At 39.9% G+C, this 26,042-nt stretch overlaps 1 protein-coding gene across 1 annotated transcript; it reads left to right on the forward strand.

Annotated features, from left to right (window-relative positions):
- The first annotated feature begins 99 nt into the window (after positions 1 to 99).
- Positions 100 to 21,905, forward strand: helz2a (helicase with zinc finger 2a). The gene is made up of 20 exons (XM_084726325.1): positions 100 to 174; positions 335 to 1,943; positions 2,920 to 3,103; positions 4,479 to 4,586; positions 6,416 to 6,930; positions 7,480 to 8,118; positions 8,281 to 9,079; positions 9,218 to 9,293; positions 9,456 to 12,939; positions 13,116 to 13,201; positions 13,365 to 13,493; positions 13,572 to 13,727; positions 13,823 to 13,967; positions 14,052 to 14,513; positions 16,199 to 16,391; positions 16,555 to 16,701; positions 16,869 to 17,078; positions 17,190 to 17,346; positions 19,537 to 19,704; positions 20,790 to 21,905. The coding sequence occupies exons 2-20, from the start codon at positions 592 to 594 to the stop codon at positions 20,900 to 20,902; spliced, it is 9,123 nt and encodes a 3,040-aa protein (XP_084582451.1). The 5' UTR covers positions 100 to 174; positions 335 to 591; the 3' UTR covers positions 20,903 to 21,905.
- The last annotated feature ends 4,137 nt before the right edge of the window (positions 21,906 to 26,042 follow it).

Raw genomic sequence — 26,042 nt, forward strand, 5'->3', positions numbered from 1 at the left:
CCAAAAATATGTATATGTGCTTGCTCATTTGAGGCTAGAATAATGAAATCAATTGCCTTGTTTGTCCACTAGATGGTGCTGAGTTGTTTTTCTGGTGAGGTCAGCTAGGCTGGTTGGTCCATCTGTCTGCTTGATAATCCCATTTTGCTGCAACAAATGTGATTAAAGAAAAAAGTAATACATCACAATATATATTATTGCAATATTCTGTATATCACAAAATGGTTAAAATTAATATATCAATATTTATGTAAGTAAGTATTATGAGTATTATGAATTGAATATGATGAGCACACTTCTCATCATGCTGTCTTCTCTATTGTTTCTTTTTCAGACTCTGACCTTCAGCTTGTCAAAAATAATGATAAATTAATCCTCATTCTGTCAGACATTCTGTAGTTAGTACCTTATTAACAGACTTGTTACTAAGTCTGGATCTACTGTGACTGACTGCAACCTGAAAACACAACTGAAAAAGTTTGAATTTTCAGGTGAACTGCTCAAAACTCTGGGCACGTTCCTCCAATCTGCAGGACCATTTCATGTTTTCCTGCATCCAGGTGCTGACTTTAGTGTTATGAATATATCACAATGTCAGCCAGTGGAACCCAACTGGCTCCTCTTTTATCAACACATGACCTCAAACGTGTTTGCTCCAAATGCTCTGTCAAGGAGAAAGAAATTACATATACGGTAAAGTCAGTCCACCACCAGTGTGAGCGCAATATTCTGCTCTGCAAAGCCAAAGGTGGCAGCAAATGGAGGCCTATTTCCAAGCGGCCCACCTTTCCAAACCCGAATCGGTATGAGGTGTGTCACTTCTTTTTGGAGGGCTCTGGTTGCACACAGCACAAGAACAGGTGCACCTTTGCCAGAAGTGTTGAGGAAGCTGCCGTATGGACATTTCAGAAGCATCACAGATTAGATCATGTGGTTCTCTATCAGCTCATAGCTCAGTCTGAGAGAGGGTCTGAGCCACCTGACAGCTCTAAACCTCTGGGTGACATCTTGACAACTTTAGATTTGAAGGCTGTGTGCCATCTGTGTTCTATAAAGGAACAGGAAATAACATACACAGTTGAGTCAGTCAGTCACAAGTGCAGTAGAAATCTGCTTTTAGTCAAAGACAAAACCTCCAACCAATGGAGACCTGTCTCTGAGCGTCCTGCAGCTAGACATTTCGGTCCAAATGTTCGTTATCAAAAGTGTCACTTCTTCGTTGAGGGTTCTGGATGCACACAACACAGGAAAGAATGTACTTTTGCCAGAAGTGAAGAAGAGGCTGTTGTATGGAACTATGTTAGAGACAAAAAAATTACTAAAGATGAATTAATCAGACTTGTAGTTAAGTCATACCCTATTTCAGTAACACCAGAAAGCTCAGCTGAGAGCATACTCCAACAGTTTTCAGGCGAATTCATCGAGTTCTGTAAAGACTGCTTTCATGATCGTCCACAAAGATTGACAGGCAAAAGATGGAATGAAACCTGCGCGGCAGATGCAGCACATGCCTGGGATCCAGTCTTATTTCATCACCTATCAGAGAATAGTCGCAAGCATGTCTACAGCCAGGTGCGTCCTCTTCCCCCAAACTGTCAGTTTGAGTATTGCAGTCATGTCAAGCAAGGCAAGCCCTGTTGGCACCAGGCCGGCCAGTGCCAGTCTGCTCAGAGTGAGGTAGAGATGGCTGTGTGGAAGGCGGAGCACAGCGGCCTCTCCGTCAGGGCTCATCTCCTTCAGTCGAGCCAGCGGAACCAGACGGGGACTAGACAGGTCACCATGTACTGCAAAGTCTGCCTCCTGCACCTGTCCTCCCCAGAGAGCTTCTACAAGCATTGCTCCTCCTTGGAGCATGCCCAGCTACTCTCTGAGGACACAACCACCAAATGGAGAGGACGACAGCCTCCGCATAACCTCCAAGCTGAGATGTGGCTGTGTCATAGGTAAACAACACTACTGTCCTCCACATGTTTTACAACTATAGGGAAGATTCAGACAGGTTCTGCTTCAGCACTTTGTCCCATTGTGGAAGGCACACCTAACACAATTTTATGGGACTCACACATTTTTTTCCTGTTTAAAGGTTGGTGACATTCTATATATTTGTTGGTGTCAACAATACCATGAAAATGCCAACACAGGGCTGGGTGATATAGCTAAAAATCTTATCCCAATAAAATGTTTCAGGGTTGGAATCCTGACTACAAATAGCATCGTTGGTTATGGACACCTGGATGCTTATCTCTGCCATACTACACTATATACAGCTGGGTGTAAATAGCCACATTGACTATTCCACCCCAGGTGCAAATAGGCACACTGGCTATTTCAACCCAGGTGCAAATAGCATCTGCCATAAAACACCTGCTAGAAGGATTAAGGGAAAGATTATGTTTTGTCCCTTACATGAGTGTGTGATTATTTACACTTCAGGTCCAAATAGCATTGTTAGCTACAGACACCTGGGTGCTTGTCTCTGCCATGCTAGGCCATATACACCTGGATGCAAATAGCCACACTGGCTATAGTAGGTGCAAATAGCATCTATCATAAAAAGCCTACTTGTGTAGGTTTAGGCAACAAAACTACTTGGTTAGGTTTAGGGACAGATCATAATTTGTCTGTAATGAAGGTGTGGCTATTTATACCCCTATCAACTGGCATTGATGGATATAAACAACTGGGTGCTTGTCTTTGTCATGACAGACTATATAGGCCCAGGTGTAACTAGCCACAGTGGCTATTCCATCCACCATGCAAATAGCCACACTTACCATTGCAACCTCCACAAACAAGCATAAAAAATAGCCTATTAAATAAAGCAGTATCAATCTTCTGAGAAACATTTTGTGTCTTCTTACTGTTTCATTGTAAGTGGCAGTTGTCCATTGTACTGTTAAAACTGTGTTTTCACCGTAGACCACAAACATGCGAGTATGGTAACAAGTGCCCCAAAGCTCACTCTGACGAGGAACTGCAGGAGTGGATAATGCGTGCTGCAGAGGAGAAGGAGATCAGACGTAACATTGAAGCCCAGGGTCTCATGAGCTACAACGAAAAGCTCCTGGAGGAATACAGAAACAGCAGTAATGAAGTGCACATTGTGAGTACATTTGTGTTTTTTTATTTTCTAATTCTGTTCTGTTATTTGTCAGGATTTCCCTGTTCTCAGTCCATTGAGAGGCACCCCAGGTTCTCATAGCCTTTGGAACCAGCCTTTATCACACACACGCCCTTCAGCTTTATCAAAACTGTTAAACTGTCAGACCTGAACAGATACACACAAAGTAGATGAAACATACTTGCACATCAGACAAAACATAGAAATAAAATAGAAAAATAACAAGAATAGGTATTTCCATCAAGTGCATGCGTCAAAGGAAGTCTGTTGTCAATGTTTTTTGTGATTCATTTGATTTTGTGTTCCATTTAATAAATTACAAAGGAGATAAATATGCCTGGCTGGGTTTGGACCCAGTGAATTGTGGGTACATAATTCCCTATCAGTGACATTAATCTTTGGGTATTATTTAAGTATCATGATTTCTGCTTCCCCAAGACTTGCAACACTGTAGAAAGCTACCTTTAAATTTTAACTTTATTACATTTAGAAACAGTATAATATTTTGAGCCCAAATAGTCTCCTCTTCACATACAGAGGTAGCAAACCCTAGAAATTTTATTAAAGGAGCAGTGTGTAGGATAATAATGCACCTGACAGTGAGTCTGCAGAGTGCATCCGCTTCTTCTCAACCTCCCCTTCCAAGCATATAGGGGACCCTATGGTGGATGTGAAACTTGTAAAAAGCATTAAAGGCCATATATAGAGCCACTGTTAGGTTTGTCTGCTCTGGGCTACTGTAGAAACATGGCAGAGCAGCATGACGGCCTCCACAGAAGAGGTCCTGTGCCCTCCGTAGATATAAAGGGCTCATTCTATAGTCATGAAAACACAAACAAATTTTATCCTGATGGGCTGACACATAGAGACAAACAACTACTCACGCTCACGCCTATGGGCAATTTAGAGTTATCATTTAACCTATTATGCTGCATGTCTTTGGACTGTGGGAGGAAGTCAGAGTACCCTGAAAGAACCCAGGCAGGCACGAGGAGAACACGCAAACTCCGCATAGAAAGTTCCTGCCCCAGCCACAAACTCCCCAGCCCGCTGAAGGATTCAAATGCAGAACCCTCCCAGTGTGAGGCAACAGTGCTAACTGCTGCACCACTGTGCCGCCTGGGAAACATGCTTATGAACATTATATTCCATTTATGCCACATTCTCACAATACAGAAATAGATAGATAAATCTTACATACTGGATCTTTAAGTCTAATAAATCATTATACAGGTAAATATGAGGCAGTTATTTTTTTATAATACTAAATGACAACCAAATAAATTTTTTTAAAACATTCTTTTTGTTGTGCAGTAAATAAATAACCTTTTGATTCTCTATTTCTAACACTGAACAGATGTCAGAACAAGCTGATGATGTCAGCATCTCCTGTGAGGAAGACTTAACTGTGGAGTGTGAACAGATCAATGCAACACTGCAGTGGAACTTCCAAGTTGAAACAGAGGTAAGTGCATAAAGTTGGCGGTTTGTGGGTCAGCCTCAGGTGGTTGATTCATATTTTTAATGTGAATGTTGTTAACTCTCACAGGAGTTTACAATGCATCAATGTGCATTTATGAACTGCACAGTTCAGTATTGACCCATTTGTCATTTATAATTTCTTTAATACTAGCACACAGCAGGCCTGACCACAAAATGTTACAATGATCAGTTATCATCAGGCATCAGTTATGATCTCTGCATCAGCCTTGGACAGAAAAAACAAATTTTAGCTGTGTTAGGAATTAAAGTAGCAAAATATTACATGACGTACAGTATTTGTTGATAAAAGAAATGCTGAATGAGACTACATGCTTGCTAACTCCTGGGAACGTCTTGTCTGCGCTATGGTTTTGATCTGTCCTCCACACAGCTTTATGCCCCAACAGCAGCATTTCAGAGGGGGGAATATTTTGTCTGCTTGATTATGTTGACTTGCTCAGATTTGTTGATTTGGTCATTTTCCCTGATTTTTGTGCTTCTACCATGGGTAAGAAGGCCACATAGTTACATAGTTTCTTTTGTGTCTGTTTATATGATTTCAAGTCTGCACATGTTGTTTTGTTTTGAAAATTGATTGATTGACTGATTGATTCTCCATCTTCCTGTGTCTGACTAACTGCCTGCTCAATCAGCTCTGTGCACAGCATCCATCAAAAATAGATTCAGGACTTATTTGAAGCAGAGCAAAGCGGAAACTGCAGCGCCTCTCGTGGAATCACAAGTATTGTATAGAATATCCACAATCAGCTCTGGTGGCCCGCTGCACAGTTGTGACACAGCCGAGCTCAGTGCAGTGAAGCTGTGGGAACTACTGGACTGCACCAGAGAGGATTTAGGAGGCTTAAGGAACAGAACAAGGAGTGGACTTGGACAAAATCTTTGTCAGTCCTCAGAGCAAGTTAGAAAGCCAGGTTTTGGATGATAGTGGCCTAAGTTTCATCTGAATGTAGATGGAAGCAGGACAGTAATTCAAATACTCAGACACAGTTGATATCTTCAAAGGCAGTTACTAAGTGGATTATACATAGTGTTACATTAGTGGTAACAGGTGTCAGCCTGGTAACATACAAACAGAGAATGCAGTCATGCAGAAAGCTGGGCAGAGGTGAAGAGTGTTATTGATATTAACAGCATAACATGTCATGTAATGGCCATGCATGCATGCTCTTCTAGGTGTTACACAATCTTCTTCACATGATTTTTTCTTCCATGTTCCAGACATGTTATTATTGTTTCATAGTATGCTTAAGGACAGTGTAAATCAGCCATAAATGTGTATTCTGTGTTTGTCACAACACAGAAACATGTGCTATTAACCACCCAGCCAAATTTGAATTATTACAATAATCGCTAAGTATATAAAAATCGCTAAGTATATAGTGTCAAACACCACTATGACCTGAGAGCAACCTGAAACATGGACTGTATGTCTGGCAGCTTTACTGGACATGTCCAGACATGTTTGAGCCACCAGAGTGAGAGGACGGTGACAGAATGTTTTTTTTTCTTCTCTGTCGGGTTGTTGGAACTGAAGTGAGCTGAAGTGAACTGCTGGGCTGATTTAGACTGAGAAAGTCACTGATGGTATGTTTGTAAGTGACTGGCGATGTCATTCATTTTTCAGGTCTGCCCAAAAATATCTTGCACACAGAAATTGTGTACAACAGCTTATAGTTCTCAATCTTTTCATGTGTTCAGCAGCTAGTTTCTAACATGTAGATTGTATTTAGAGGAAAAAAAACTCCCTTTTTCCTTTACACAATCACAATTGCCACTTTTCTTTATATACAGAGACAACTTGTGCACGTTGCGCTGCTGAAGCAAGAACCAGGAGCATCATTCACCCTTGGTGACATCAGTTCTGAGCCCTGCATCTACTCCAAAGGGGAACACTTTTTCAGTAAAGACATTACCTACGACATCAGGGTGTCTTTCACATCCCTCAGCCCAGGCCTGTATGAACAGTGGTTAGTGCTAGATTTTGACATGAAACCGGTGCTCTTGAAGAAACTCAGAGTAAGAGTAGGACACCTGTCACTGGATGACCCTGAAGAACCAACTGTGAACTGCGGAGCCTCCTTTCAAAGTGTAGAGCGTTGGCATCGAGGGAACAGGGTTATCATCCCATGTTCCACCAGGACAGAAGAACAGGAGGAGCTGTTGAAGGAATACAAGCCCCCTCAGATTAGTTTTCTGTACAAGTCCACCTACAACAATCAATCACCTCTGAATTCTGAGAACTACAAAGAAAGAATGCACCACTTCCTGTACAATGAGGAGCGGGCAGAGGACCAGGTTGTTTCAAGGTATTGTGCTCATCTCAATCTAACCCATTCTCATGCCAACTCACCCCACATACTGACATTATGTCACTGCCAGGTAGGTTTAGGATAAGATCATGTTTGGGGTTACAATTAGTACATTATGTAAGTCACTGAAGTGACTTGAAAGATGAAAATCACATGACGTAAGTCATCTGATGCACATAATGGTATGTACCTTCAAACTATTTTTAATATTTTGGTTTCGCATTGGACCTGTGTGTGCTTGAACCATTCATACATTCCAGCCCCTCCAGATGTGGACTTTCTCCCCTGCTATACTACATCAACAGCCTGGTGCATCTCATATAGCCATGAATGGGTTTACACTGAAATCACTTGAAAGCTCAATGCATCTCTTTCAGTCACTAACAGTTACTGTGCGAGTCTGTATGAGCAGCTGACGAATAGTGACAAAATGTTGACATGTTTGAGGAGTTGAGAATGGGCTGCTTGATCCTTTTACTTTTATGATAATTGAGATATATAGATATTTACAAAATAATGCCTGTGTTTTTTTCTTGTTCATTTTAGACTAAATGTTCATGGAGAAATTACAACATTGGATACGCTGAACAGTGCAAAGTTTGGCATGATGATAGCTCCTTCGGGACAAGTGTTCTGTGCTGTCCCAGTTCCTTATAATCTTACACCAGACACCCCTGAGGGACAGGTACTAAAACGAAGCATCCAGTCTGCCCTGATAGCCCCTATATCATCAAGTGGTCAAAAGTCCAAGGTCTACGAAGCCACAATTCTGCAAGATGAAACAAGTGAGAACAAAATGTATTTGCAACTGTCCAAAAAATGTTGCTCTGATCTTGCACTCAAAAGCAATGAGTCGTATCAAATGGAAGTGCAGTTTCAACTGAACCGACACAGCTTCTGTACCATGCACAAGGCTGTAGATCTCCTCCCTGATACAAAAAGAGTGCTGCCAGACCTTAAAAACTGTGGAGTTCCTGTGAACAGCATCCACTACGAGAAGCTGAATGCAAAGCAGAAGTCAGCAGTTGACTTTATCACAGGGAGTTGCAAAGACCAAAAATTTGTGGCACCACTCCTCATTTATGGACCATTTGGAACTGGGAAAACATTCACTCTTGCTACAGCAGCCAGAGAGCTTTGTAAGGAGCCTGACAACAAAGTACTAATTTGCACCCACACCAACAGGTAAAACATACTATTTAAGTATATTTAATCAAATATTGTAAGTTTTTTGTGTTACTTTCAAGTGTTATTCTATTCTAGGCTTTTGGTCTAAGCTGTACTATTGTTGAGACATTTTAATATAACATCAACTTGTATTTTCTTTTCATTTTTGCTTCTTTTCAGCTCGGCAGATCTATACATCAGAGAGCACTTCTATCAATTCATCAGCAAGAAAAATGATGGAATGCGGCCACTTAGAATAAAAGCAAACAAACAGGGGAGCGCTTTGTCTGCTACAGATGATATCACTTTGAAATACTGTTTGCGTTCCAGAGATGGACTGAATTTCCTACCACCTACAAAAGCAGCTCTCGATCGCCACAATATAGTCATTACCACCACAACAATGGCAAGACATTTTCATGACCTAAAGCTCACAGAGGGATACTTCACCCACATACTAATTGATGAAGCCTCTCAGATGTTGGAATGTGAAGCCTTGATGGCTCTCGGTCTGGCTGGGCCAAACACCAGAGTTGTTTTGGCTGGAGATCACATGCAAATGGGACCCAAGCTTTTCTCAGTTGATGATCATCACCGTTCAAATCACACACTCCTTAATCGCTTGTTCCACTACTATCAAGGCCAAAACTATGATGCTGCCCAGAGCAGTAGAATCATATTCAGTGAAAACTACCGCTCAACCAAAGAAATTGTGGAGTTCGTGTCCACTCATTTCTACGTTGGTAAGAATGATATTATCAAAGCCACTGAAAACATCCCAGCTCCCGCAAATGGCCATGCCCTAAAGTTTCACCATGTTAGGGGAGAATGTCTCTTGGACAATGTGTCTTTGTCCTGGTATAACAAAGAAGAAGTTGCCAAAGTGGTTGAAGAAGTTAAAGAGATTCTTGAACACTGGCCATTGACCTGGGGGACCAAAGACCAAAGCGCCATCTGCATTTTATCAGAGGGATCACAGGTAAGTTAAAACTTTGCAGTTGTCACAAGACTGAAACAGAAATATTAAACTACTGGTACTGTTTAATCTATGAATGCATCAACATTACCATTGTTAGAAAAAGTCAGAGTTGTAATTAACTTAGTTGTTTCTTTGTAGGTTTGGCACATTAGGAGAGCACTTTCAAAAACAGGTCTTGCTAAAGTTCATGTTGAGAATCTTGCAAATGTACAAGGTAAGTTTAATTTAGCTTTAATAACTCCTACATGATTGCCCCATGGATAGTTAAACTGTGCATCTATCTGACTATTCAAACATTATACTTTCGGTTCTACATGACCTTTCATATAGGTTATTGTAATTTTACATAATAAATGTTGTCTTCATTTGTTAACAGGCAAACAGTTCAGAGCAGTCATAATAACAGCTGTGCAAACCCGTGACAGCCTAAAAACATCTCACTTGCCTGGTCTGGAGCTGTTCAATGATGCCCGTGTGTTGAACACTGCAATGACTAGAGCCCAGTCCCATGTGGTTGTGGTTGGAGATGCTGCTGCTCTCTGTTGCTTTGGAAAATGCTCACGAGTCTGGAAGAGCTACACAGACCATTGCATCAGTAACAACAGTATTGCACCAAGTCATTTCACCAAAGATTTCTTCGAAAGAGATGTCATGGAAACTTCAAGGTTTCAAAAGTCTGAACGTGTGGATGAGAGCAACACTCTCAGTGATGCAATTCTTCAAGAGTTGAAAGATGACTATGAACAGCTGAAAACAGAATATACTTCAGATGAAGATGATTTGGAACTTCAAGGTGTCAATCACCACAAGAGATCAACATACAAAATCACTGATGCTGACACAGACCTTCTGGAGTTATCTAAAAAACAGCAAGGAAAGCTTGTCAGGGAGTCATATAATAGGGGTTATGTCATACCGTTTCAAAACCCCACCAGACGTATAACTATTAAGGGAAGGGCAAGCCTTGGTAGGGTCTTCACTGGAGATGAAGTAATCTTCCAAACAGCAAGGGTAAAAGAGAGTTCTCAGCACAACTTCCATCAAAATGGAACTGAATCGGGTGCTACTCAGCTCAAGGAGAGCAACCTTCCAGAGAACAGTTCTGTGGAAACAGCGAGTGTGGTCAGCATCACCAAGGAATCGGAATCAGCTCGTGTACTCCTGTGCCTACTTGAGGATGAGGATTACAGCAAATCAAGACGGGATTCTGACGACAGATTTGTGAAAAGAACAATGATGCCCATTGACAAATCTGCAACTAAAATACGCATACTGATCAGCAAGAAAAGGCGTAACTTCCTACCAATATGGGAGCAGACTGATGAGTGGTGGCAAATTGCAGCATATGAACGGCTCAATGAAAAGCTCAAACAGAACAATGTATTTGTAGTGCAAGTGGTCAGCTGGAAAGAAGGTTGTTTGTTTCCACTGGGGAACGTCATAGCTATTCTTCCAATTGGAAGCTCTTTGGATCATGGACTAAACATACTGAATGAAGAATTTAAAGTTGCAGCCATGGCATATACATCAGATGAAGATTTATCCTTGGCAGATGAAGACATTACACACAGACAGGACCTATGTGAGGTCATCACTTTCACTGTTGATCCAGAAGGAGCAAAAATCTTGGATGATGCCATCAGTGTCAGGGAAATTGGTGACCACTATGAGCTGGGAGTCCATATTGCAGATGTGGCAAGCTATGTAAGTCCAGGTGGTAAATTGGATGAGGATGCAAAACAACGAGGTGCTACGTATAACAGCGTTGGGGAAAATTCCATTCATATGTTCGACCAAGACCTGAGCATTGAACACTTCAGTCTTCTGAAAAACCAAGTTCGCAGAGTGGTTTCATTAATGTTCAAAGTAAACAAGACCACAAATGAGATAATAGGAAATCCCAACTTCCAGCTATCTCTGATCAAGTCTGATGAACAGTTGTCTTATAAAGACGCAGAGAGAATCATCTCTGAAAGACATGGAAACCGTCCTACATTTGACACAGTAGAAGACTGTGTCACAGTGGCTTATTGTTTTGCAAAAACTCAAAGGAAGATTAGACTTGAGCAAGATTGGGCTTATTCTCAACCTGATGATCACAGATTGCCTGGAAAGCGCAAAGCCAATCTCATGATTGAAGAGCTGAGTGTGTTATTCAATACACTTGCAGCTGAGACATTGGTTGATTCAGAGATAACCAGGTATTACACACCCCTCCGCTGCCAGGAAAGACCAGATCCTGACAAGATAGAAAAATTAAGGGGGAAGAAATGTGCAGAATTAATACCACTGTCTTTTCATGTGCGCCACAAGGTGACCCATGTCGAACAAGCCCCTAACAATGAAAATTTCCGCATACTTACTGAAGTGTGGAAACATATCCAGTCAGCTGCCAGCACTGATGATACAGACCAAATGGTGGACCTAATTGCTGCAGATGACATCCACCCTCTGCTCCAGCCACTCGTTGATGAGTTCAGAAGGTGCTCTAGTAGGGCTTATGTCATCCGTTTCAGCTCTTCTCCCAGAGCAGCGGTTGGACATTATTCTCTGAGAGTAGGATCTTACACACAAGCATCCTCACCAATACGGCGGTACATGGACATCATCTTGCAGAGACTTTTGCACTCCAACATATGTAACAGGGATGTTCAATACACTCGAACACAGATTTCGACTTTGTGTAATCTATTTGAGCGCAACATCAAGAATGCCAAGGAATATGAACAAAAGGCTGAGCAGTTTGCCTATGCAGTGAGCATGAAAAAACAAAGTGCTTCAAAGTTAGCCTTTGTTGTGCGTGCAGATCCCGACAGTGATAGTTTTGCATTGTCATTTCCTTTTAACAAGAACATATTTGCAGAGAGTTTGTCAATTATGTACAAAGATTTACAACTGTGGGACCAACCATCATATGATGAAGCAAATCACTGCATCACTCTTACATGGAAAAGGCGGATCTACACAGTTGACATGCAAATCTACCAAGAGTTGAAAATGCCAGACTCTGCTGGTCCATGCATTGACCTTCCTGTGACAGTATGGAGAGCCATTGTTGAAGCAGTTGACAAAGAAAACTGGAGTCATGCAACATCTCTCATAATGGATGTTAATACACAGAATGCTCCACCACAGTCATCAGAGATGCCTCATTCCAAGCCTAAAACATGCACCTCTGAGGAGCAAGAGGTACCAAAGGCACAGTGGGGACACGAGGTTGACATGACACTCCAGTTGCAAACAGGTGACACCATTCAGGTCCAAATGACATCTGAGGTAAAAAGGGGTTATCACATGCCTGCTGTTCAGTTGGTGCGCATTAAACCTAAGTTCGAGATTTGTGTGGACCATGTCCACAGCCCAATCATATGCTTCTCCAGATCTGCAGATGATCCATCAAGAACTTATTATAGTGACACAGAGGAGTATGTACGCATCTGGAAACCAATGTGTGAGATGGAATCTGCTTCCACTGCAGTAGATGAAAGTGACAGCATAGTCATTGAGAAGCTGGTGGTAAACTTCGATCAAGAGCTGAAAGGCACACTATCAGGAAGCTTCTTCCTACCTCTGGCATGGATCAGTGAATGGGCCATTGAATGCAACCTTTCAAAGTGTTTCTTGTGCATACGAAAAAGAGGCTTGAAGACTTCAATCCTGGAACATTCTGCACCAGTTGACCCAAGAGAGTTTACATGGGTTGCCCATGGCATCACAAGAAAAGTAGAAGAGCTGAAAAATAAAGGACGTAAAGTGGAGTTCTCTGTCAACCACCTCCCAATGGAGAAAATTCCTGATTGTGTCTTTGAGGAAGATGCTTCTTTTACAGTTGAAATAATCCCAAAGCTCCTGCCTGACATGTAAGTTAAAGTGTAGTTTGCTTTTACCATACCAATGTTTACCATGTAGTCTGACTTTTCATACTTTTAATCTCATATTTTTCTTGCAATGACATTGAGGCTACTGAGAAAACATGTCTTTTTCAGCTCTATAATAAAGTGTTGACATATGTTTTTTTTTTTTATTTGTTTTGTAGCCGCAAAGAAAATGCTGTGGTCAGCATTACATCTGCATGTGATCTTGTCAAGGCTATAGCACTTGGAAAACGCATCCCAAAAGAGGGTATGTGCATTATTCAGCAGTTGTAAATATTTGTGTCAACGTGAGTCACACGTTAAATTTAAAACACAGAACACACATTGAACAATCCTATAGTATCTCTTAAATTTGATTAAGTTATTTTATTTTTTGCTTACAATACCAATTTATCATTTTGTTTTTGCAGTTAACAATGTGTGGCAGCCAAAACAGAGGAAACAGCTACCAAACGGGCTGCCAAAGCTCAACCCGATTCAATATCTTGCGGTGGATAAAGCTCTTGAGAACACCTTCACACTTATACAGGGCCCACCTGGTAAGGGCTGCAACTTTCACTCTGATGCTTTGTATTTTCTACTTAATGCCTAAGTCATTTTTCCCATTTGTCTCTTAGGGACTGGAAAAACAATAGTAGGTGTGTACATTGTTCACCGTTTCTTCGAGTGGAACTCTAAGAACCCAAAGAAATTTGAAGACCTAAATGATAAGAACAAAAAACAAGTCATTCTCTACTGTGGCCCATCCAACAAGTCTGTTGATGTTGTTGCAGGCAAGTTACTTTGTTTCTCTGCTGAAATTTAATTTGCATTTCTTTCTGTTATAATAACTCATGTGCTGTGTGTGTCTTTTACTTATGTAACACAGAGTGCCTGTTAAAGATTGGTGACCATCTGAGACCCCTCAGGGTCTACAGCCAACAAGTGGAAATGCTTGATTATCCTTATCCAGACTGCACTCTTCAGTTTTCACAGAGATCTCTCCGCCAAGAACGTGCCAAACCAGAGCTCAGGTATCGTAATCATTCTATCTGATGAGATTCAGTTTGGAACGTTTTCTTTAATAAACTAAGACTGGCATATTTACATGGTTTTAGGAGCATCACTCTCCATCACCGGATGCGACAGGACCAAAACCCGTATTCACGTCAAATCAAAGAGTTTGACCAACGCATTAAAGTGGCACTGGAGAAAAAAGAAAGGCTGCGAAGCATTCAGCTTGCCCTTGAAGACAAAGACGAGGAAATAAAAAAGCTCCAACGCTATCAACTTGCCCTGGCGCAAAAAGAAAAGCTCCAAAGCATTCTCCTTGTCACTGAGGCAAAAGAAGAGGAAAGAGAAGAGTTTCGACGCATTCAACTTGCTCTTGGGGAAAAACAAAAGGAAATAAAAGAGCTCAGACGCATTCTACCTGCCCTTGAGGAAAAACAAGAGGAAACTGAAGAGTTGCAATGGATTCAACTTGGCCTTGAGAAAAAACAAGAGGAAATAAAGGAGCTCAGATGCATTCAACTTGACCTTGAGAAAATAGAGGAACTGACTGCTCAAGAGGTTAAAGAGTAAGTTCAGATGCACTATTGATATAACAAATTATAAAAAACTGCATGAAAATGATCAAAAGCCACCTATTGTAAAAACGTAGAGGAACCAAAAATACTTAGTTTTAATTGTCATGAAGTTTTGAAAATACCCTGAACTGGATATAGTTTTTTTTTTTTTTGTTGTTTTTTTAATCTAATACTTTTGTTCAACTATCATGTTGGATTTGTTTAACCTGTTTTACTGTAGTCTCTTATGCTGTTGTAGATACCTAACAAGGCATTGCTCAATCTTGAAGTGCGTGGTTTGCCCATGTAAAGGAATTTTCCAATTTTAGGTATCATACTAAGGCCGGAGATATACTTGCTGTTTAAACATGCGTTTGCGTTCGCATATGCATAGCGTTAATTTCTGAGGACGCGCACAACCATCGCTCCAAATGGACGCAGGATACGCGAGGCAGCCATGAAGCGTAGGGGTGCGTATGCGAACACGTAGTTAAAAACAAGTATATTTTCGCCTTAAGGCCTTGAGGTCATTAAAAAGCCTGCACTAATTTTTAATAATCACACTGCCTTTCTTCTAGACAGTAGATGCAACCTGATAGTGTTGCTATGGCAGCTAAGGTCAGAGATGTGTTTGTCTTGTCTCTCTGAATGGAGCAGATGTAACTGTAATCAGGGATTGGATATCACTGACCTGAGCTGTGTCCTCAGACCTTATTCATTCATACTTCGCATGTTTGGATTTGCTGACCAATAGGCTAATTCTATATGCTGTAGATGTGCTGGGTCTGACCTTATTTGGGCGTAGATTCATCGCGACCTTGTCTGTGAATACTTAAAGAATGTCCCAGAGAACCAAAACTTGAAGAATTGAAGAGAACATCAGGACAAAGCATGTACTGATTATTCTTTCATTCTCCACCAAAACAGTTACAGTGTAAGACATATCAGACTCCCGTGAACTTTCTCCTTTTGATGTATAGACAAAAAGATTAAATCTAGAACAGTCCAGACTATAAAAAGCTTCTACCTAAAACTTACCTATGGATGGATCTCATCTCTTGTTCTTTTTGCATCCTGCATTGGTTGGAAACTAGCAATCACAGGTGCACTGCGCTGCACTGTGCACCGCTTTGCGCTGGATGTAATTTAGGCTCCAACAGGAAATATTCTGTCAGTATCAACACAAGTGTAAGCATTATTATTAGTTTACAGCAGCAAACGATTAGGCTCCTGCCATGCTGGGAAATATTCATAAATAAGACAATATTATGCACAGGGCATCAATAAATGATTGAAGGAACTATGGATTTGATTGGATGGATTTATTTTTACATATTCACTACTGTAAATCTGGTGCAGTGGCTAAAATTATAGATCAGCAGGATAGTTGACTGGTGGTTTTAGTGGTCCATTATCTGGCTGTGTGATTCCATTAAAATTACTGTGGACACAAGTCTCCAAGTTTCCAACTTATGTCTGTGTCACACTAAGCAGAAAAGTTACACCCAGCACTATTAGAAAATGTTCTAATAGTGTCCAACCTTTCCACATTCAGAACTGTCTCATCCACTGGATGGGAGACTATCCTGCAAAGTCCCACAAAAAAGAAAAGTAATTTAAAGCAATTTTTAGACATAAGTTTTAATTTAAATAACTTTATTCACAGCTCTAACTGTAAAGCTTGTTCTTCCTCCTAGATACAAAAACCTCCTCAGAGATGCTCGGACATATGAGCTTGAACGGCATGACATCATACTGTGCACATGTACGCAGTCTTCTACCCCAAGCTTGACTAAGACAGTCAGTGCACGTCAGATCCTCATTGATGAATGTGCAATGGCCACTGAACCCCAGGCCCTGATTCCATTAGTCTGCAACAAACCAGAAAAGGTGAACAATTCATTTAACATCCATGTCATGTACAGACTTTCCATGAACATTGTTCCTAATGAAAACTTGGGCACTGGTTCATCATTGCTCACTGATGCTCAACCAATGTAAGTCATTCTCATCATTAGTTACTCAGTCTTGTGTCTTACCATGTCACTTTCAGGTCGTTTTGATCGGAGACCACAAACAGTTACGACCCATTGTGAAGAATACACATGTGAGGAAGCTGGGGATGGCCAAGTCTCTGTTTGAACGCTACTATACAATACATGAAAAGAGGACAGTGATGCTGGACACCCAGTACAGGATGGTGAGGACATGAAGTTCACACTATATATACATATATAATGTATATTATGTATATTATATTGTATATTTCTGTATACATGTTTTTACTGCAGCAATATTTTATTACCACATGGCTGTGTTTAGTGTTTCGAATAGTAATAAATGACTATCAATTGTGTGCTTTCACAGCATGAAAGTATATGCGAGTTCCCATCAGATGAATTTTATGATGGAAAGCTGAAAACTGGAGTGGAGCAGCCAAGCAGTGTCCTGCGTGTTGGAGACAAGACAATGCCAATCGTTTTTGGGGACATCGAGGGAAAGACCATCAGTCTGGTTGTTAGCACAGCCAAGGGCAACGAGAGGTCTAAAGCAAACAAGGAAGAGAGAGACAAAGTGGTAATGTATTGAGCACCCTTGCAAGGAAATCCTAGTTTATTTTAAACATCTAAATTATGACATTATTCATAATAGTTTTGAATTACTGATTTTGGTTCGGTTCTTTTGCAGATTGACATTGCTGAAATGCTGGTGAAGTTTGCCAAAATCGAACAACAAAGTATTGTTATTCTGTCGCCCTATAATGCCCAAGTATCAGAAATCAAAGATGAGCTGCAAAAGAAGAAGATGAAAGGAATCAATGTTACCACAATCACTAAAAGCCAAGGTAACAATCCACCTCTCTTACTTAACACCAAATCCTTTGTTAAAATTGAAGTAGCCAAACCAAAATGGAATAATATTCCAGAGCATAACTACACATTCTGAGGTACTGCACCACTCAAAGTGTTAAATGTGTTAACATGTAACCACTGTGATCTCATATCTGTCCCATTCTCGTGAATGTGATACTTTAGCAACACCTGAAAGATTATCATTTGATTCTAATTTGGTACAAACATCCACCTGGTCTCAGTGTCATGGTGGCCTCACAAAACACAGTTTTTGACATAACTCAGGGATTCATCTGCTAATTATGACAAAATTACACACAAATATCCCTGGACACCAAGTTTGGTTGAACAGTGAGGGGGCGAAAAATGTTGGCCATGTTAGATGATGACGAGTAGGGATTAACATTGACCACACCACATCTGACCACTTCAGAGTTTTATCTGGTGTTTTTAATCATTATTGAGACAGTGGAATGCCATTTCAACATTAATCAACATTACAATGAACATAATATAACTGTGCATGGTGCATGCAGCTTGACCTTCATTGCAGCTGCAAGGAATAAATTCATTAAAACAAGTTATTTGGTATTTTGAAAGTCATCGTGCTGAGCTGAGACAGATTGAGTGTAGTAGACTTAATGAAGTTAACGAATACTCAAAGTAAAAAAAAAAAAAAAAAGAAAAACTGTAAAAAAAAAAAAAAGGTTCCCAACCACTTAGTGTGAGGCTTCAGATGGATTTTCCAGTAGATTTTCTTTCTTCAGGGAGGGGCACTTTTTGCCACAGCCAACTGCTGAAGGTAAATCCATCATATGCCGCAGTATTTCACCCAAAAGTGTTTTGGATACAGTATGAATCCCATCTTCTTGAAGCTGTGGATTTTCACTTTTGAATTGTGTCTCAGATTTTGTCTAAGATTCAAAATGTCACAGCAAACTTCAGTCTAGCGCATTTTATCCCTCCAGCGCAGTTTGCTTTTTCATTGTTTAATATTTTGATTTCCACACAGAGCTTGTGGCAGACATCATGTTGTGTGTCTAATTCAGATGGTAGAGCCACAAGTTGTGGTATTAAGTGCATTAAAGCAATAGTTCACCCAAAAATGAAATTTCACTCAATGTCTACTCCCCCCTGTGCTGATGTGAGGATGGGTGAAGATCTCCAGTTCACAAAACACTCCCAGAGCAAAATCCAGCAGCCAAAATGAATGGTGACCAGTTTTAAAATGTAAAAAAAAGAACACAAAAAACGCAAAATGTCTCTATACTGCAACATAGTGTGCACACGCCTGAAGCAGGTACACAGGCTCTCGCCCAAGCAGTGCAGCTGCAGCAAAGAAATGATGTTCCTCCTCTATGTTGAAGTCTTCAGACATTTATTGTTGAAAGTTTGTGAAGTCAACTCTTCGTGTAACAAGTCGCAATTTCTGAGCAGATCTCCCTCTGTTGTCTGAGTTACTTCCAGGTATCATGTAAACACAGACGTGAAGGTATCACGAGATCTTGTATATCTCGTGTCATGTGGCTTGTGTGAGAACTTGTGTACCCGCTTCAGGCGTGTGCCCGCGTCAGGTCTGAGAGACTACAGTTGATATTTAGGCTAAAAACATGCTGTAAACTGTCTTTTTGGGTCAAATTTTAATGTTGCAGCTTACAGACACTTGGATTACACCACATGAGCAGTATGGAGACCTTTTGTGGGTTTTTCTTGTGTTTTTTTTTTTTTTACACTTTAAGACTGGTCACCGTTCATTTCAATTGTACTGGATTTGGCTGCAACACTGTTTTCCGCTGAAGCTCCGGGAGTGTTTTGTGAACTGGAGATCTTCACCCATCCTCACATCAGCACAGGGGTGAGGAGATATTGAGTGAAATTTCATTTTTGGGTGAACTATGGCTTTAATGATCAGAGGTGTTTGAATTCATGGCACTTTGTGATTGTTATCTAATTAATTAAAGCACTCAGTGAGTTCAGCTGATAACACAAGAGCAAGAAAACACACACTATCCTGCATGTAATAAATATAAAACACTTTTTGCTCCAGCGCTTGTCAGATTTTTTGATATGGACTCTTTTTCTGGCTATGTAATTGACAGTGACTCGATCTGGTACTTTAGCTACAGGTCATTCTGTTGTTCAGCAGTGGCTCATCATGTGATATAAAACATTTTGTCTTTTAGGAAGTGAATGGCGTTATGTCATCATATCGACAGTGTGCTCTCTGCCAAGTAAAGAGATTGAGAGTGAACCAGATGGAAGTTGGCTGTCCAAACATCTGGGTTTTGTGGGCGATCCCAACCAGATAAATGTGGGCATCACCAGGGCCAAGGAGGGACTGTGCATCATTGGTAAGATACCGCAGCTCATCTCTTATTTCTGCCTATGCTTAAAGGAGCAATATGTAGCCACTGTACACGCAAAAATGACTACAGCAGTCTAAATAGTGAGCTGGAGGTATCCACTGCATATTAAATAGGCTGTCATCCTGTTTAAGATACAGTGTATTGTTGAAGTAAGTTGTTTCCCCTTGCTCCCTCGTCTCCAGACATAGCAGAGACAGGCAGGCTGCAGGAGCACTGCAGGAGAACAGGTGCACGTATTTGACATAAGACGAGTCCTCCTTTGTAAAGTGATCAGCTGTTTGTAACTGTCAGTTGTCTTTCAATGTAAAGTTAATAAACAAAAGTCCACTGCTCTGAAATACACTCTGGACGATGAGTCAAGAGACTGTCTGTCTCACTGCCCGCCAAACTCCATGAACATTTTACCCAATTTAACTGTTACAAACATCTACACCTTCTACAGGATTATTAATGATTTCTTATGACTCATGAACAGACACTAACTCATTCGGCAGAAATTCATTTTTATTTTAAATTGCGGGGCAGCTATAGCCCAATCCAGAAGGACTTGGCTTGGGAACCGGATGGTCGCCAGTCCAAGTCCAGCAAGGACTTAAGTACTGGACAGGCTGGAGAGGTGCGGAGGTGCCTTTGAGCAAGGCACCAGACCCCTAAACACTTAGGGCACCTGACCATATATATGTATGTCTTCTTCTCCTTCTAAACTCTAATTAAAAGTGACATACAAATCAGTTATTCCAGGAGTAGAAATTTAAATGGGGGACATTCTGGCTGCAGCGTTGTTGTCAGAGAAGCAAATATTTAAAGATAACATGTTTCCTTGATTCTGATGACACGTTTTTATGATTTCTTACAGTAAATATATTACAGATTTCTCTTTTAATGCCTGTGCAAAGCAACAATAAATATCTGAGTTTGTCACACCACAGACATGTTATTGCTATTAACCACCAAGCCAAATTTGAATAAATAAAAAAATGGCCATGTATGTAAAATTAAGTTTCAAAATTGTGAGCAGCTTTGTGTGCTCATGTGTAGCTTCATAATTTAATGTTTCTGTCCTCTTGAAGGAAACCAGAAGTTGCTGAACTGCAGTAAAACTTGGAGACATCTCCTGATGCACTACAGCAGGAACAAAGCAGTGACAAAGGCAGACCAGATCTCAGTATGTTCTGCCAAATAGCTGAGCTCTGTTGTTTTTAAGAGACTTCTTTTCTTTTTCTACAAGCAGCAGATCAGATACCCCACACTGGAGCAGCACAATACATGAAACGTATATATTTTAGTGTTTTTATGATGCTGCAGTAATGTTTTATGTGTTCTTTTTACAGTTTTATAGCAGATTTTTGATATTGTCTTTGACACAGCTGGTTTTGCTGTGCTTTGATTTACATACTATCTCTTTAATACGTATGCATCTGTAAATATACACAACTTGTGCATCAGCTGTATGTTGAATTTTATTTTTGGATGTGCTCATTTAAAAAAAAATCATTCTAAACCTTCAGGTTCAAAGGCAGAATTGTCTGATTTGTTTTTTTGTATTTTTCGTTTTTGTTACTAGAAATTCAAATATTGTATTAAAGAAAAGTCTTCAGCTGTGATAAATATTAATCTTAAGTGTGGACAGCTGACAAAAGACAGAGTTCATCTCTTGCTGTTTGGATCTTTTAATTCTTTTTTTTTTAAGTTTATTTGAAATGTAGAAAACTACCACTGTATGAAATCAGCTCCAGTGAGGCATTATTCCTCTTTACTGATGAATGAGTCAGCATTTATTTTTTTAATGTAGAGCAGCTGGTCCTAACACTTGAACTGTAGTTGTTTTATATCTTTAACGTCATAATATTGTTTTGATATCTGTAAATGTTCTTTGTTCAGGGATCAGCTTTGGCTACAGAAATGTTAATAAGAGATTTGACATGGTGTGGAATTTTCATTGTTAATCTTTATTCAGTTTACAAAATATTGTAAATTGATTTATTCATGTTTATCATGTTTTACTTAATGTTTTTTGTCTTAAATGAAATCCAGAGGATTTTCATCGCTTTTGATTCTGAAACATACTGAGTGTAGGCGATGTTGGGGGGGTTACTTTTGAAATGTATTCTATAACAGATGACTTAATGTACTGAAATATAACTTGTAACATATTTTATTGGATTACTCAAATTAAGTAAAATCTTAAGTAAAATATTTTGTCTTACTTTTGGAATACTTGAAATTTGTGTTACTGAGTCCAATTGTCTGTGTTACTCTGAATGTCTTACCACTTGCTTTTGAGAATGACTTCACTGTGGAGATCCCTTTATGCTGGAGATATTCCTGCTGTTTAACCACACAGTTGCATTCATGTATGCATAGTGTTCATTTCTGAGGACGTACAGAACCATCGCTCCAGAGAGACAGGCATGATGCATATTATGCAGATGCATATTTAAAAAGAAGTATATCTCCAGCCTTACAGTTCTCACTAGGTCACATAGAGCAACTTATGCACGTCACATGCTTCCAAAGAACACCATGTGAATCATGTTGAATAAACACATTATATTTTGGCTAAGCAGTGATACATATCAGCAAGTGCCCAGAGCTAATTAGCCAGCTAGTTAGTTTCTAACGAGCAAGTCCAGTCAAACTTGATAGCCCAAAATCACAAATCACAATTTGCGTCAGGGGGCTTTACAGCACACACACTGTACAACACCCTCTGTCATCAACAATAGACCTTCATTAGCATGACAGAGTTGCTTCTTCTTTAGATGCAGTGTGGTTGATAGTGAGCAGAGCTGCGCCGTAATGTAATGTTGCAATCTGCTGTGTGGCAGGTGCACAAATTATATATATATATTTTGGGAAATGTGTAGGGTGACCAGATCCCACCAAACCAAATGTGGGACAAAGTATGTTTTTACTTGTACAGTACAAATGTTTTTCAAAGTGCCCGCCGTTTTCCAAACTGTTTCTGAGGACGACTTCCCAGATGCTTCTATGTAAAAAAAAACATCTGTTGCATTGGGATATATTAGTCACACCTGTGTTTTTAATATCTGTCATTATAATTATGTCATAATTAAGTCTGTGAAAAAGTACTTGGTGTGATGACTCTTTAAAATGTATACTTTTTAAATACATTTTGATACAGTTGATGTATCAGCTGTACAGACATTGGTAACAACTACCTAACTAGCAATACGCTGGATGGCCAATGTCAGTAATTTAACACTGCGTCATGGTCAGAAAAGTTACTAAATGGTTGATGCAAAAAAAAAATCTGATTTAAATAAATATGGTAAAAGGTTCATAGTATGATATAATATGAATATTGTCTCAATGTGCTAACTTTCCAAGAAAAAGAGTTAAATAAATAATAATTAAATAATTAAATGGTCCTGAAATACTCATGAACCAAGTTAATATTGAATTAGCATTTATTGTTAGGCTTGATGTTGTCTGAAAATAACACAACCTGTAACTGTCATCAGCATCATTCAGCACACTGACCACACTGACAGTGAATATTGATGTATCTGATGTGCTTGTATCTGTGTCTTTTCTATTTTCTTCTTGAGCATAAATTATCTGATTTATAATTATTGTCATCAAAAAGGAATGAAGACTGCTCCAGGACGATGGGGATGGATTTGTGTGTTTATTTGTTTTATAGTCTGCTACACAGCAACTTTTCTAACTTTTACCATCTCTCCCAAAACGGAGATCCTTTCCTTAGAAGGAACTGGGGTCGATGATGTATTACCGGTCCAATGTACACTGCCTGGCCAAAAAAACACTACCCCCACAGGCTTGTACAGTCGACACTAGGCATGATGGGAGCATCACTTAATCTACCTCTCTTCTTACTCTGATGCCCCCAACAGGGTAAATCTGGACTCATTAGACCACATGACCTTTTTCCATTGATCCACAGTCCAATCTTTATGCTCCCTAGCAAACTGAAGCCTTTTTTTTCTGATGATCCTCACTGATAAGTGGTTTTCTTAAGGCTTCACAGATGTTTAGTCCCAATCCCTTGAGTTCTCTTCACATGGTGTGTGTGTAAATGCTCTTACTTTCACTATTAAACATAGCCCTGAGTTCTACTGTTGATTCTTTAGATGTGATTTCATTAAACCTTTTAGTCATCTCTGATCACGATCATTCTAAATTTTCTTCCAATCACATTCCTTCCTGGAAGATGAAGATTCACCACTATCCTTCCAGGTTTTAATAATGTGTTGGACAGTTCAGTGACATGGTTATTTAAGAAATGAGAAGCTGCTCACTGCATCAGTTAGTGATAAATAACTTGTTGCCAGTTGAAACATATTAATCACTGCAGTAATTATCCAGTGGAAGGATCTTAACTATTTACTTAGTTAAATCCAGGTGGTGACTTATTTTTTGGCCAGGCAGTGCATATTATTTGGCCCATCTGAGATTAATTGTGCCTCGCCTGGAAAGCTGATGAGATCAGGCAGCCGCAGCAGGAGGTGGAGACAAAAAGCTGCAGTCACGTCAGATACTTTCTAGCAGACTTCAGAGAACGTTCAGGAAGAAACACTAACATCCTGTTAGATCACCTGTAGGTTACCTGTAGTCTGCAGACCACGTTCATAGCTGAAGAAATAAAGTAAGTTCTATATTGCTGATTGAAATTGAAAAAAAAAGAGATCCTCCTATTCTCCCATGATCCTCTGCTCTCTTATCTACCTTATAAAGGACTTTGTAACTGTTTGCTTGATAGGTCATATACCTTTATTATTATGGTCAGCCACAAACTATATGCTTGTTAACAGATTAAAACTTCATTGCACAACATAAGGCTAATAGCTCATATTTAATCTAGCGTTAAATATTACAATTCCACAGAAAATTAGGATTTTCTGGTGACAGCCGGGTGTTTGTAGTAGATGAGAGCAGCTGCAGTGCCTGGCAGTGAAAACTGCAGCCGCCATCTCATGAGGTTATCGCTGCCCATATGTATGTGTGATGTGTGAGCAAGTCGGGATGAGGTCGGACAAAATTCAACCAGAATACATTGTCCGGCGATCATTGTGCGTGCCTGCCTCATCTCAAATGAGCAAAATACTTTAAGAGGAACACTATCAAGATTCATTATGGGAGGTGTAGGAAGCAATGTTTCAGAGCCTGACCCACAATAAGAAGGACCAAAAGTCAAAGTATTTTGGCCTCTGCTGCACCAATTTTGACAACTCTTCTTTAATCTGTCTAGTTAATTCCCCCAACTTCATTGAAGTGCAGTACTAAATTGCAGGAGCAGCCCTTTAATGTGAATGTGAGTATAGCTTTCTTTTGTATTATGATTATTTTTTTTCCTTTAGATTTGTTAGATGATTATGAAAGTATCTCCAGTGACCTCACAAAGGTGAAAAACATCTCTGTTCTGAACAAAGTATCATTCAGTTTCAGACTGTAATGCCTGCACAGAAAATGTAGTTCTGCTAACAAACACAAGGGGGCCTGTGGGTGAATGAGCAGCATCACAGTATGCAGTATTTACATCATATATACAGTACATATACATGATATTTCTGTATTTTTTCCAGTTTAATTAATCAATATATCACTCTGAGACAAACCCAATCTTTAGGGGGGGGGTGCTCTTCAATTATGCTGGGAAATATATTTTAAAACATCAAACTCTTGGCTATTAAACCTTGTAAAACTTGTTAAAAAAAAAAAAGCCACATCAAAAAATAAGCAGTGACCAAATTAAAACATCAATAATTAATTAAGTGGATTTGCCACAAATATGCTGGGAAATTACAGAATAAGACAGACCTTCATAAAAGGCGTATTATCTGTAGTGCTGTATAGGAGTCTGAAAGCAGTTGGTGTTTCAGAGGAGATGGATGAATAAACATTACATCCCAGACATTCTCTCACCAGTCACACAGCAGACGGATGAAGTCATCTGTGGACATCATAAATTTTGTTTCATAAGGGATGATGTCATTACAGGATAAAGAAAAGACTGTATTCTGGCACTCAGAAAGACGCAAACAAATACTGGACCCCTGAAATCCAGGTGAGTATATCTGCTACAGCTCTGATTGTGAAGTGGGTTTGGAAATGACAAACAAAATGTAAGTTGTTTTTTTTTTTTTTTTCTTAGCGTCATAGCACAAAAATAGTCCAAGATTAATTATCGACATGCTGGGACTGCTGGCTTTTCAAAAACCTGCCCCAACCCTGCTGATGGACTGGAGCCATCCAGTTTGGAGCTCTGTGTCGGCCTTTAATGAAACACCTTCATCAGAGACAGAAGCTTGAACACGACAAGTGTCAGAATTCCAGAACTA

The sequence above is a fragment of the Lutjanus erythropterus genome, chromosome 2 (genome assembly GCF_056507025.1).
Source record: "Lutjanus erythropterus isolate fLutEry1 chromosome 2, fLutEry1.hap2, whole genome shotgun sequence".
Lineage (NCBI taxonomy): Eukaryota > Metazoa > Chordata > Actinopteri > Lutjaniformes > Lutjanidae > Lutjanus > Lutjanus erythropterus.

Coding starts and splice junctions, on each gene's coding strand:
- helz2a (XM_084726325.1), top strand. CDS start 592: ATGTCAGCCAGTGGAACCCAACTGGCTCCTCTTTTATCAACACATGAC. Junction 9,080..9,217: donor TTTTATCAGAGGGATCACAG/GTAAGTTAAAAC, acceptor GTTTCTTTGTAG/GTTTGGCACATTAGGAGAGC. Junction 12,940..13,115: donor CCAAAGCTCCTGCCTGACAT/GTAAGTTAAAGT, acceptor TTTGTTTTGTAG/CCGCAAAGAAAATGCTGTGG.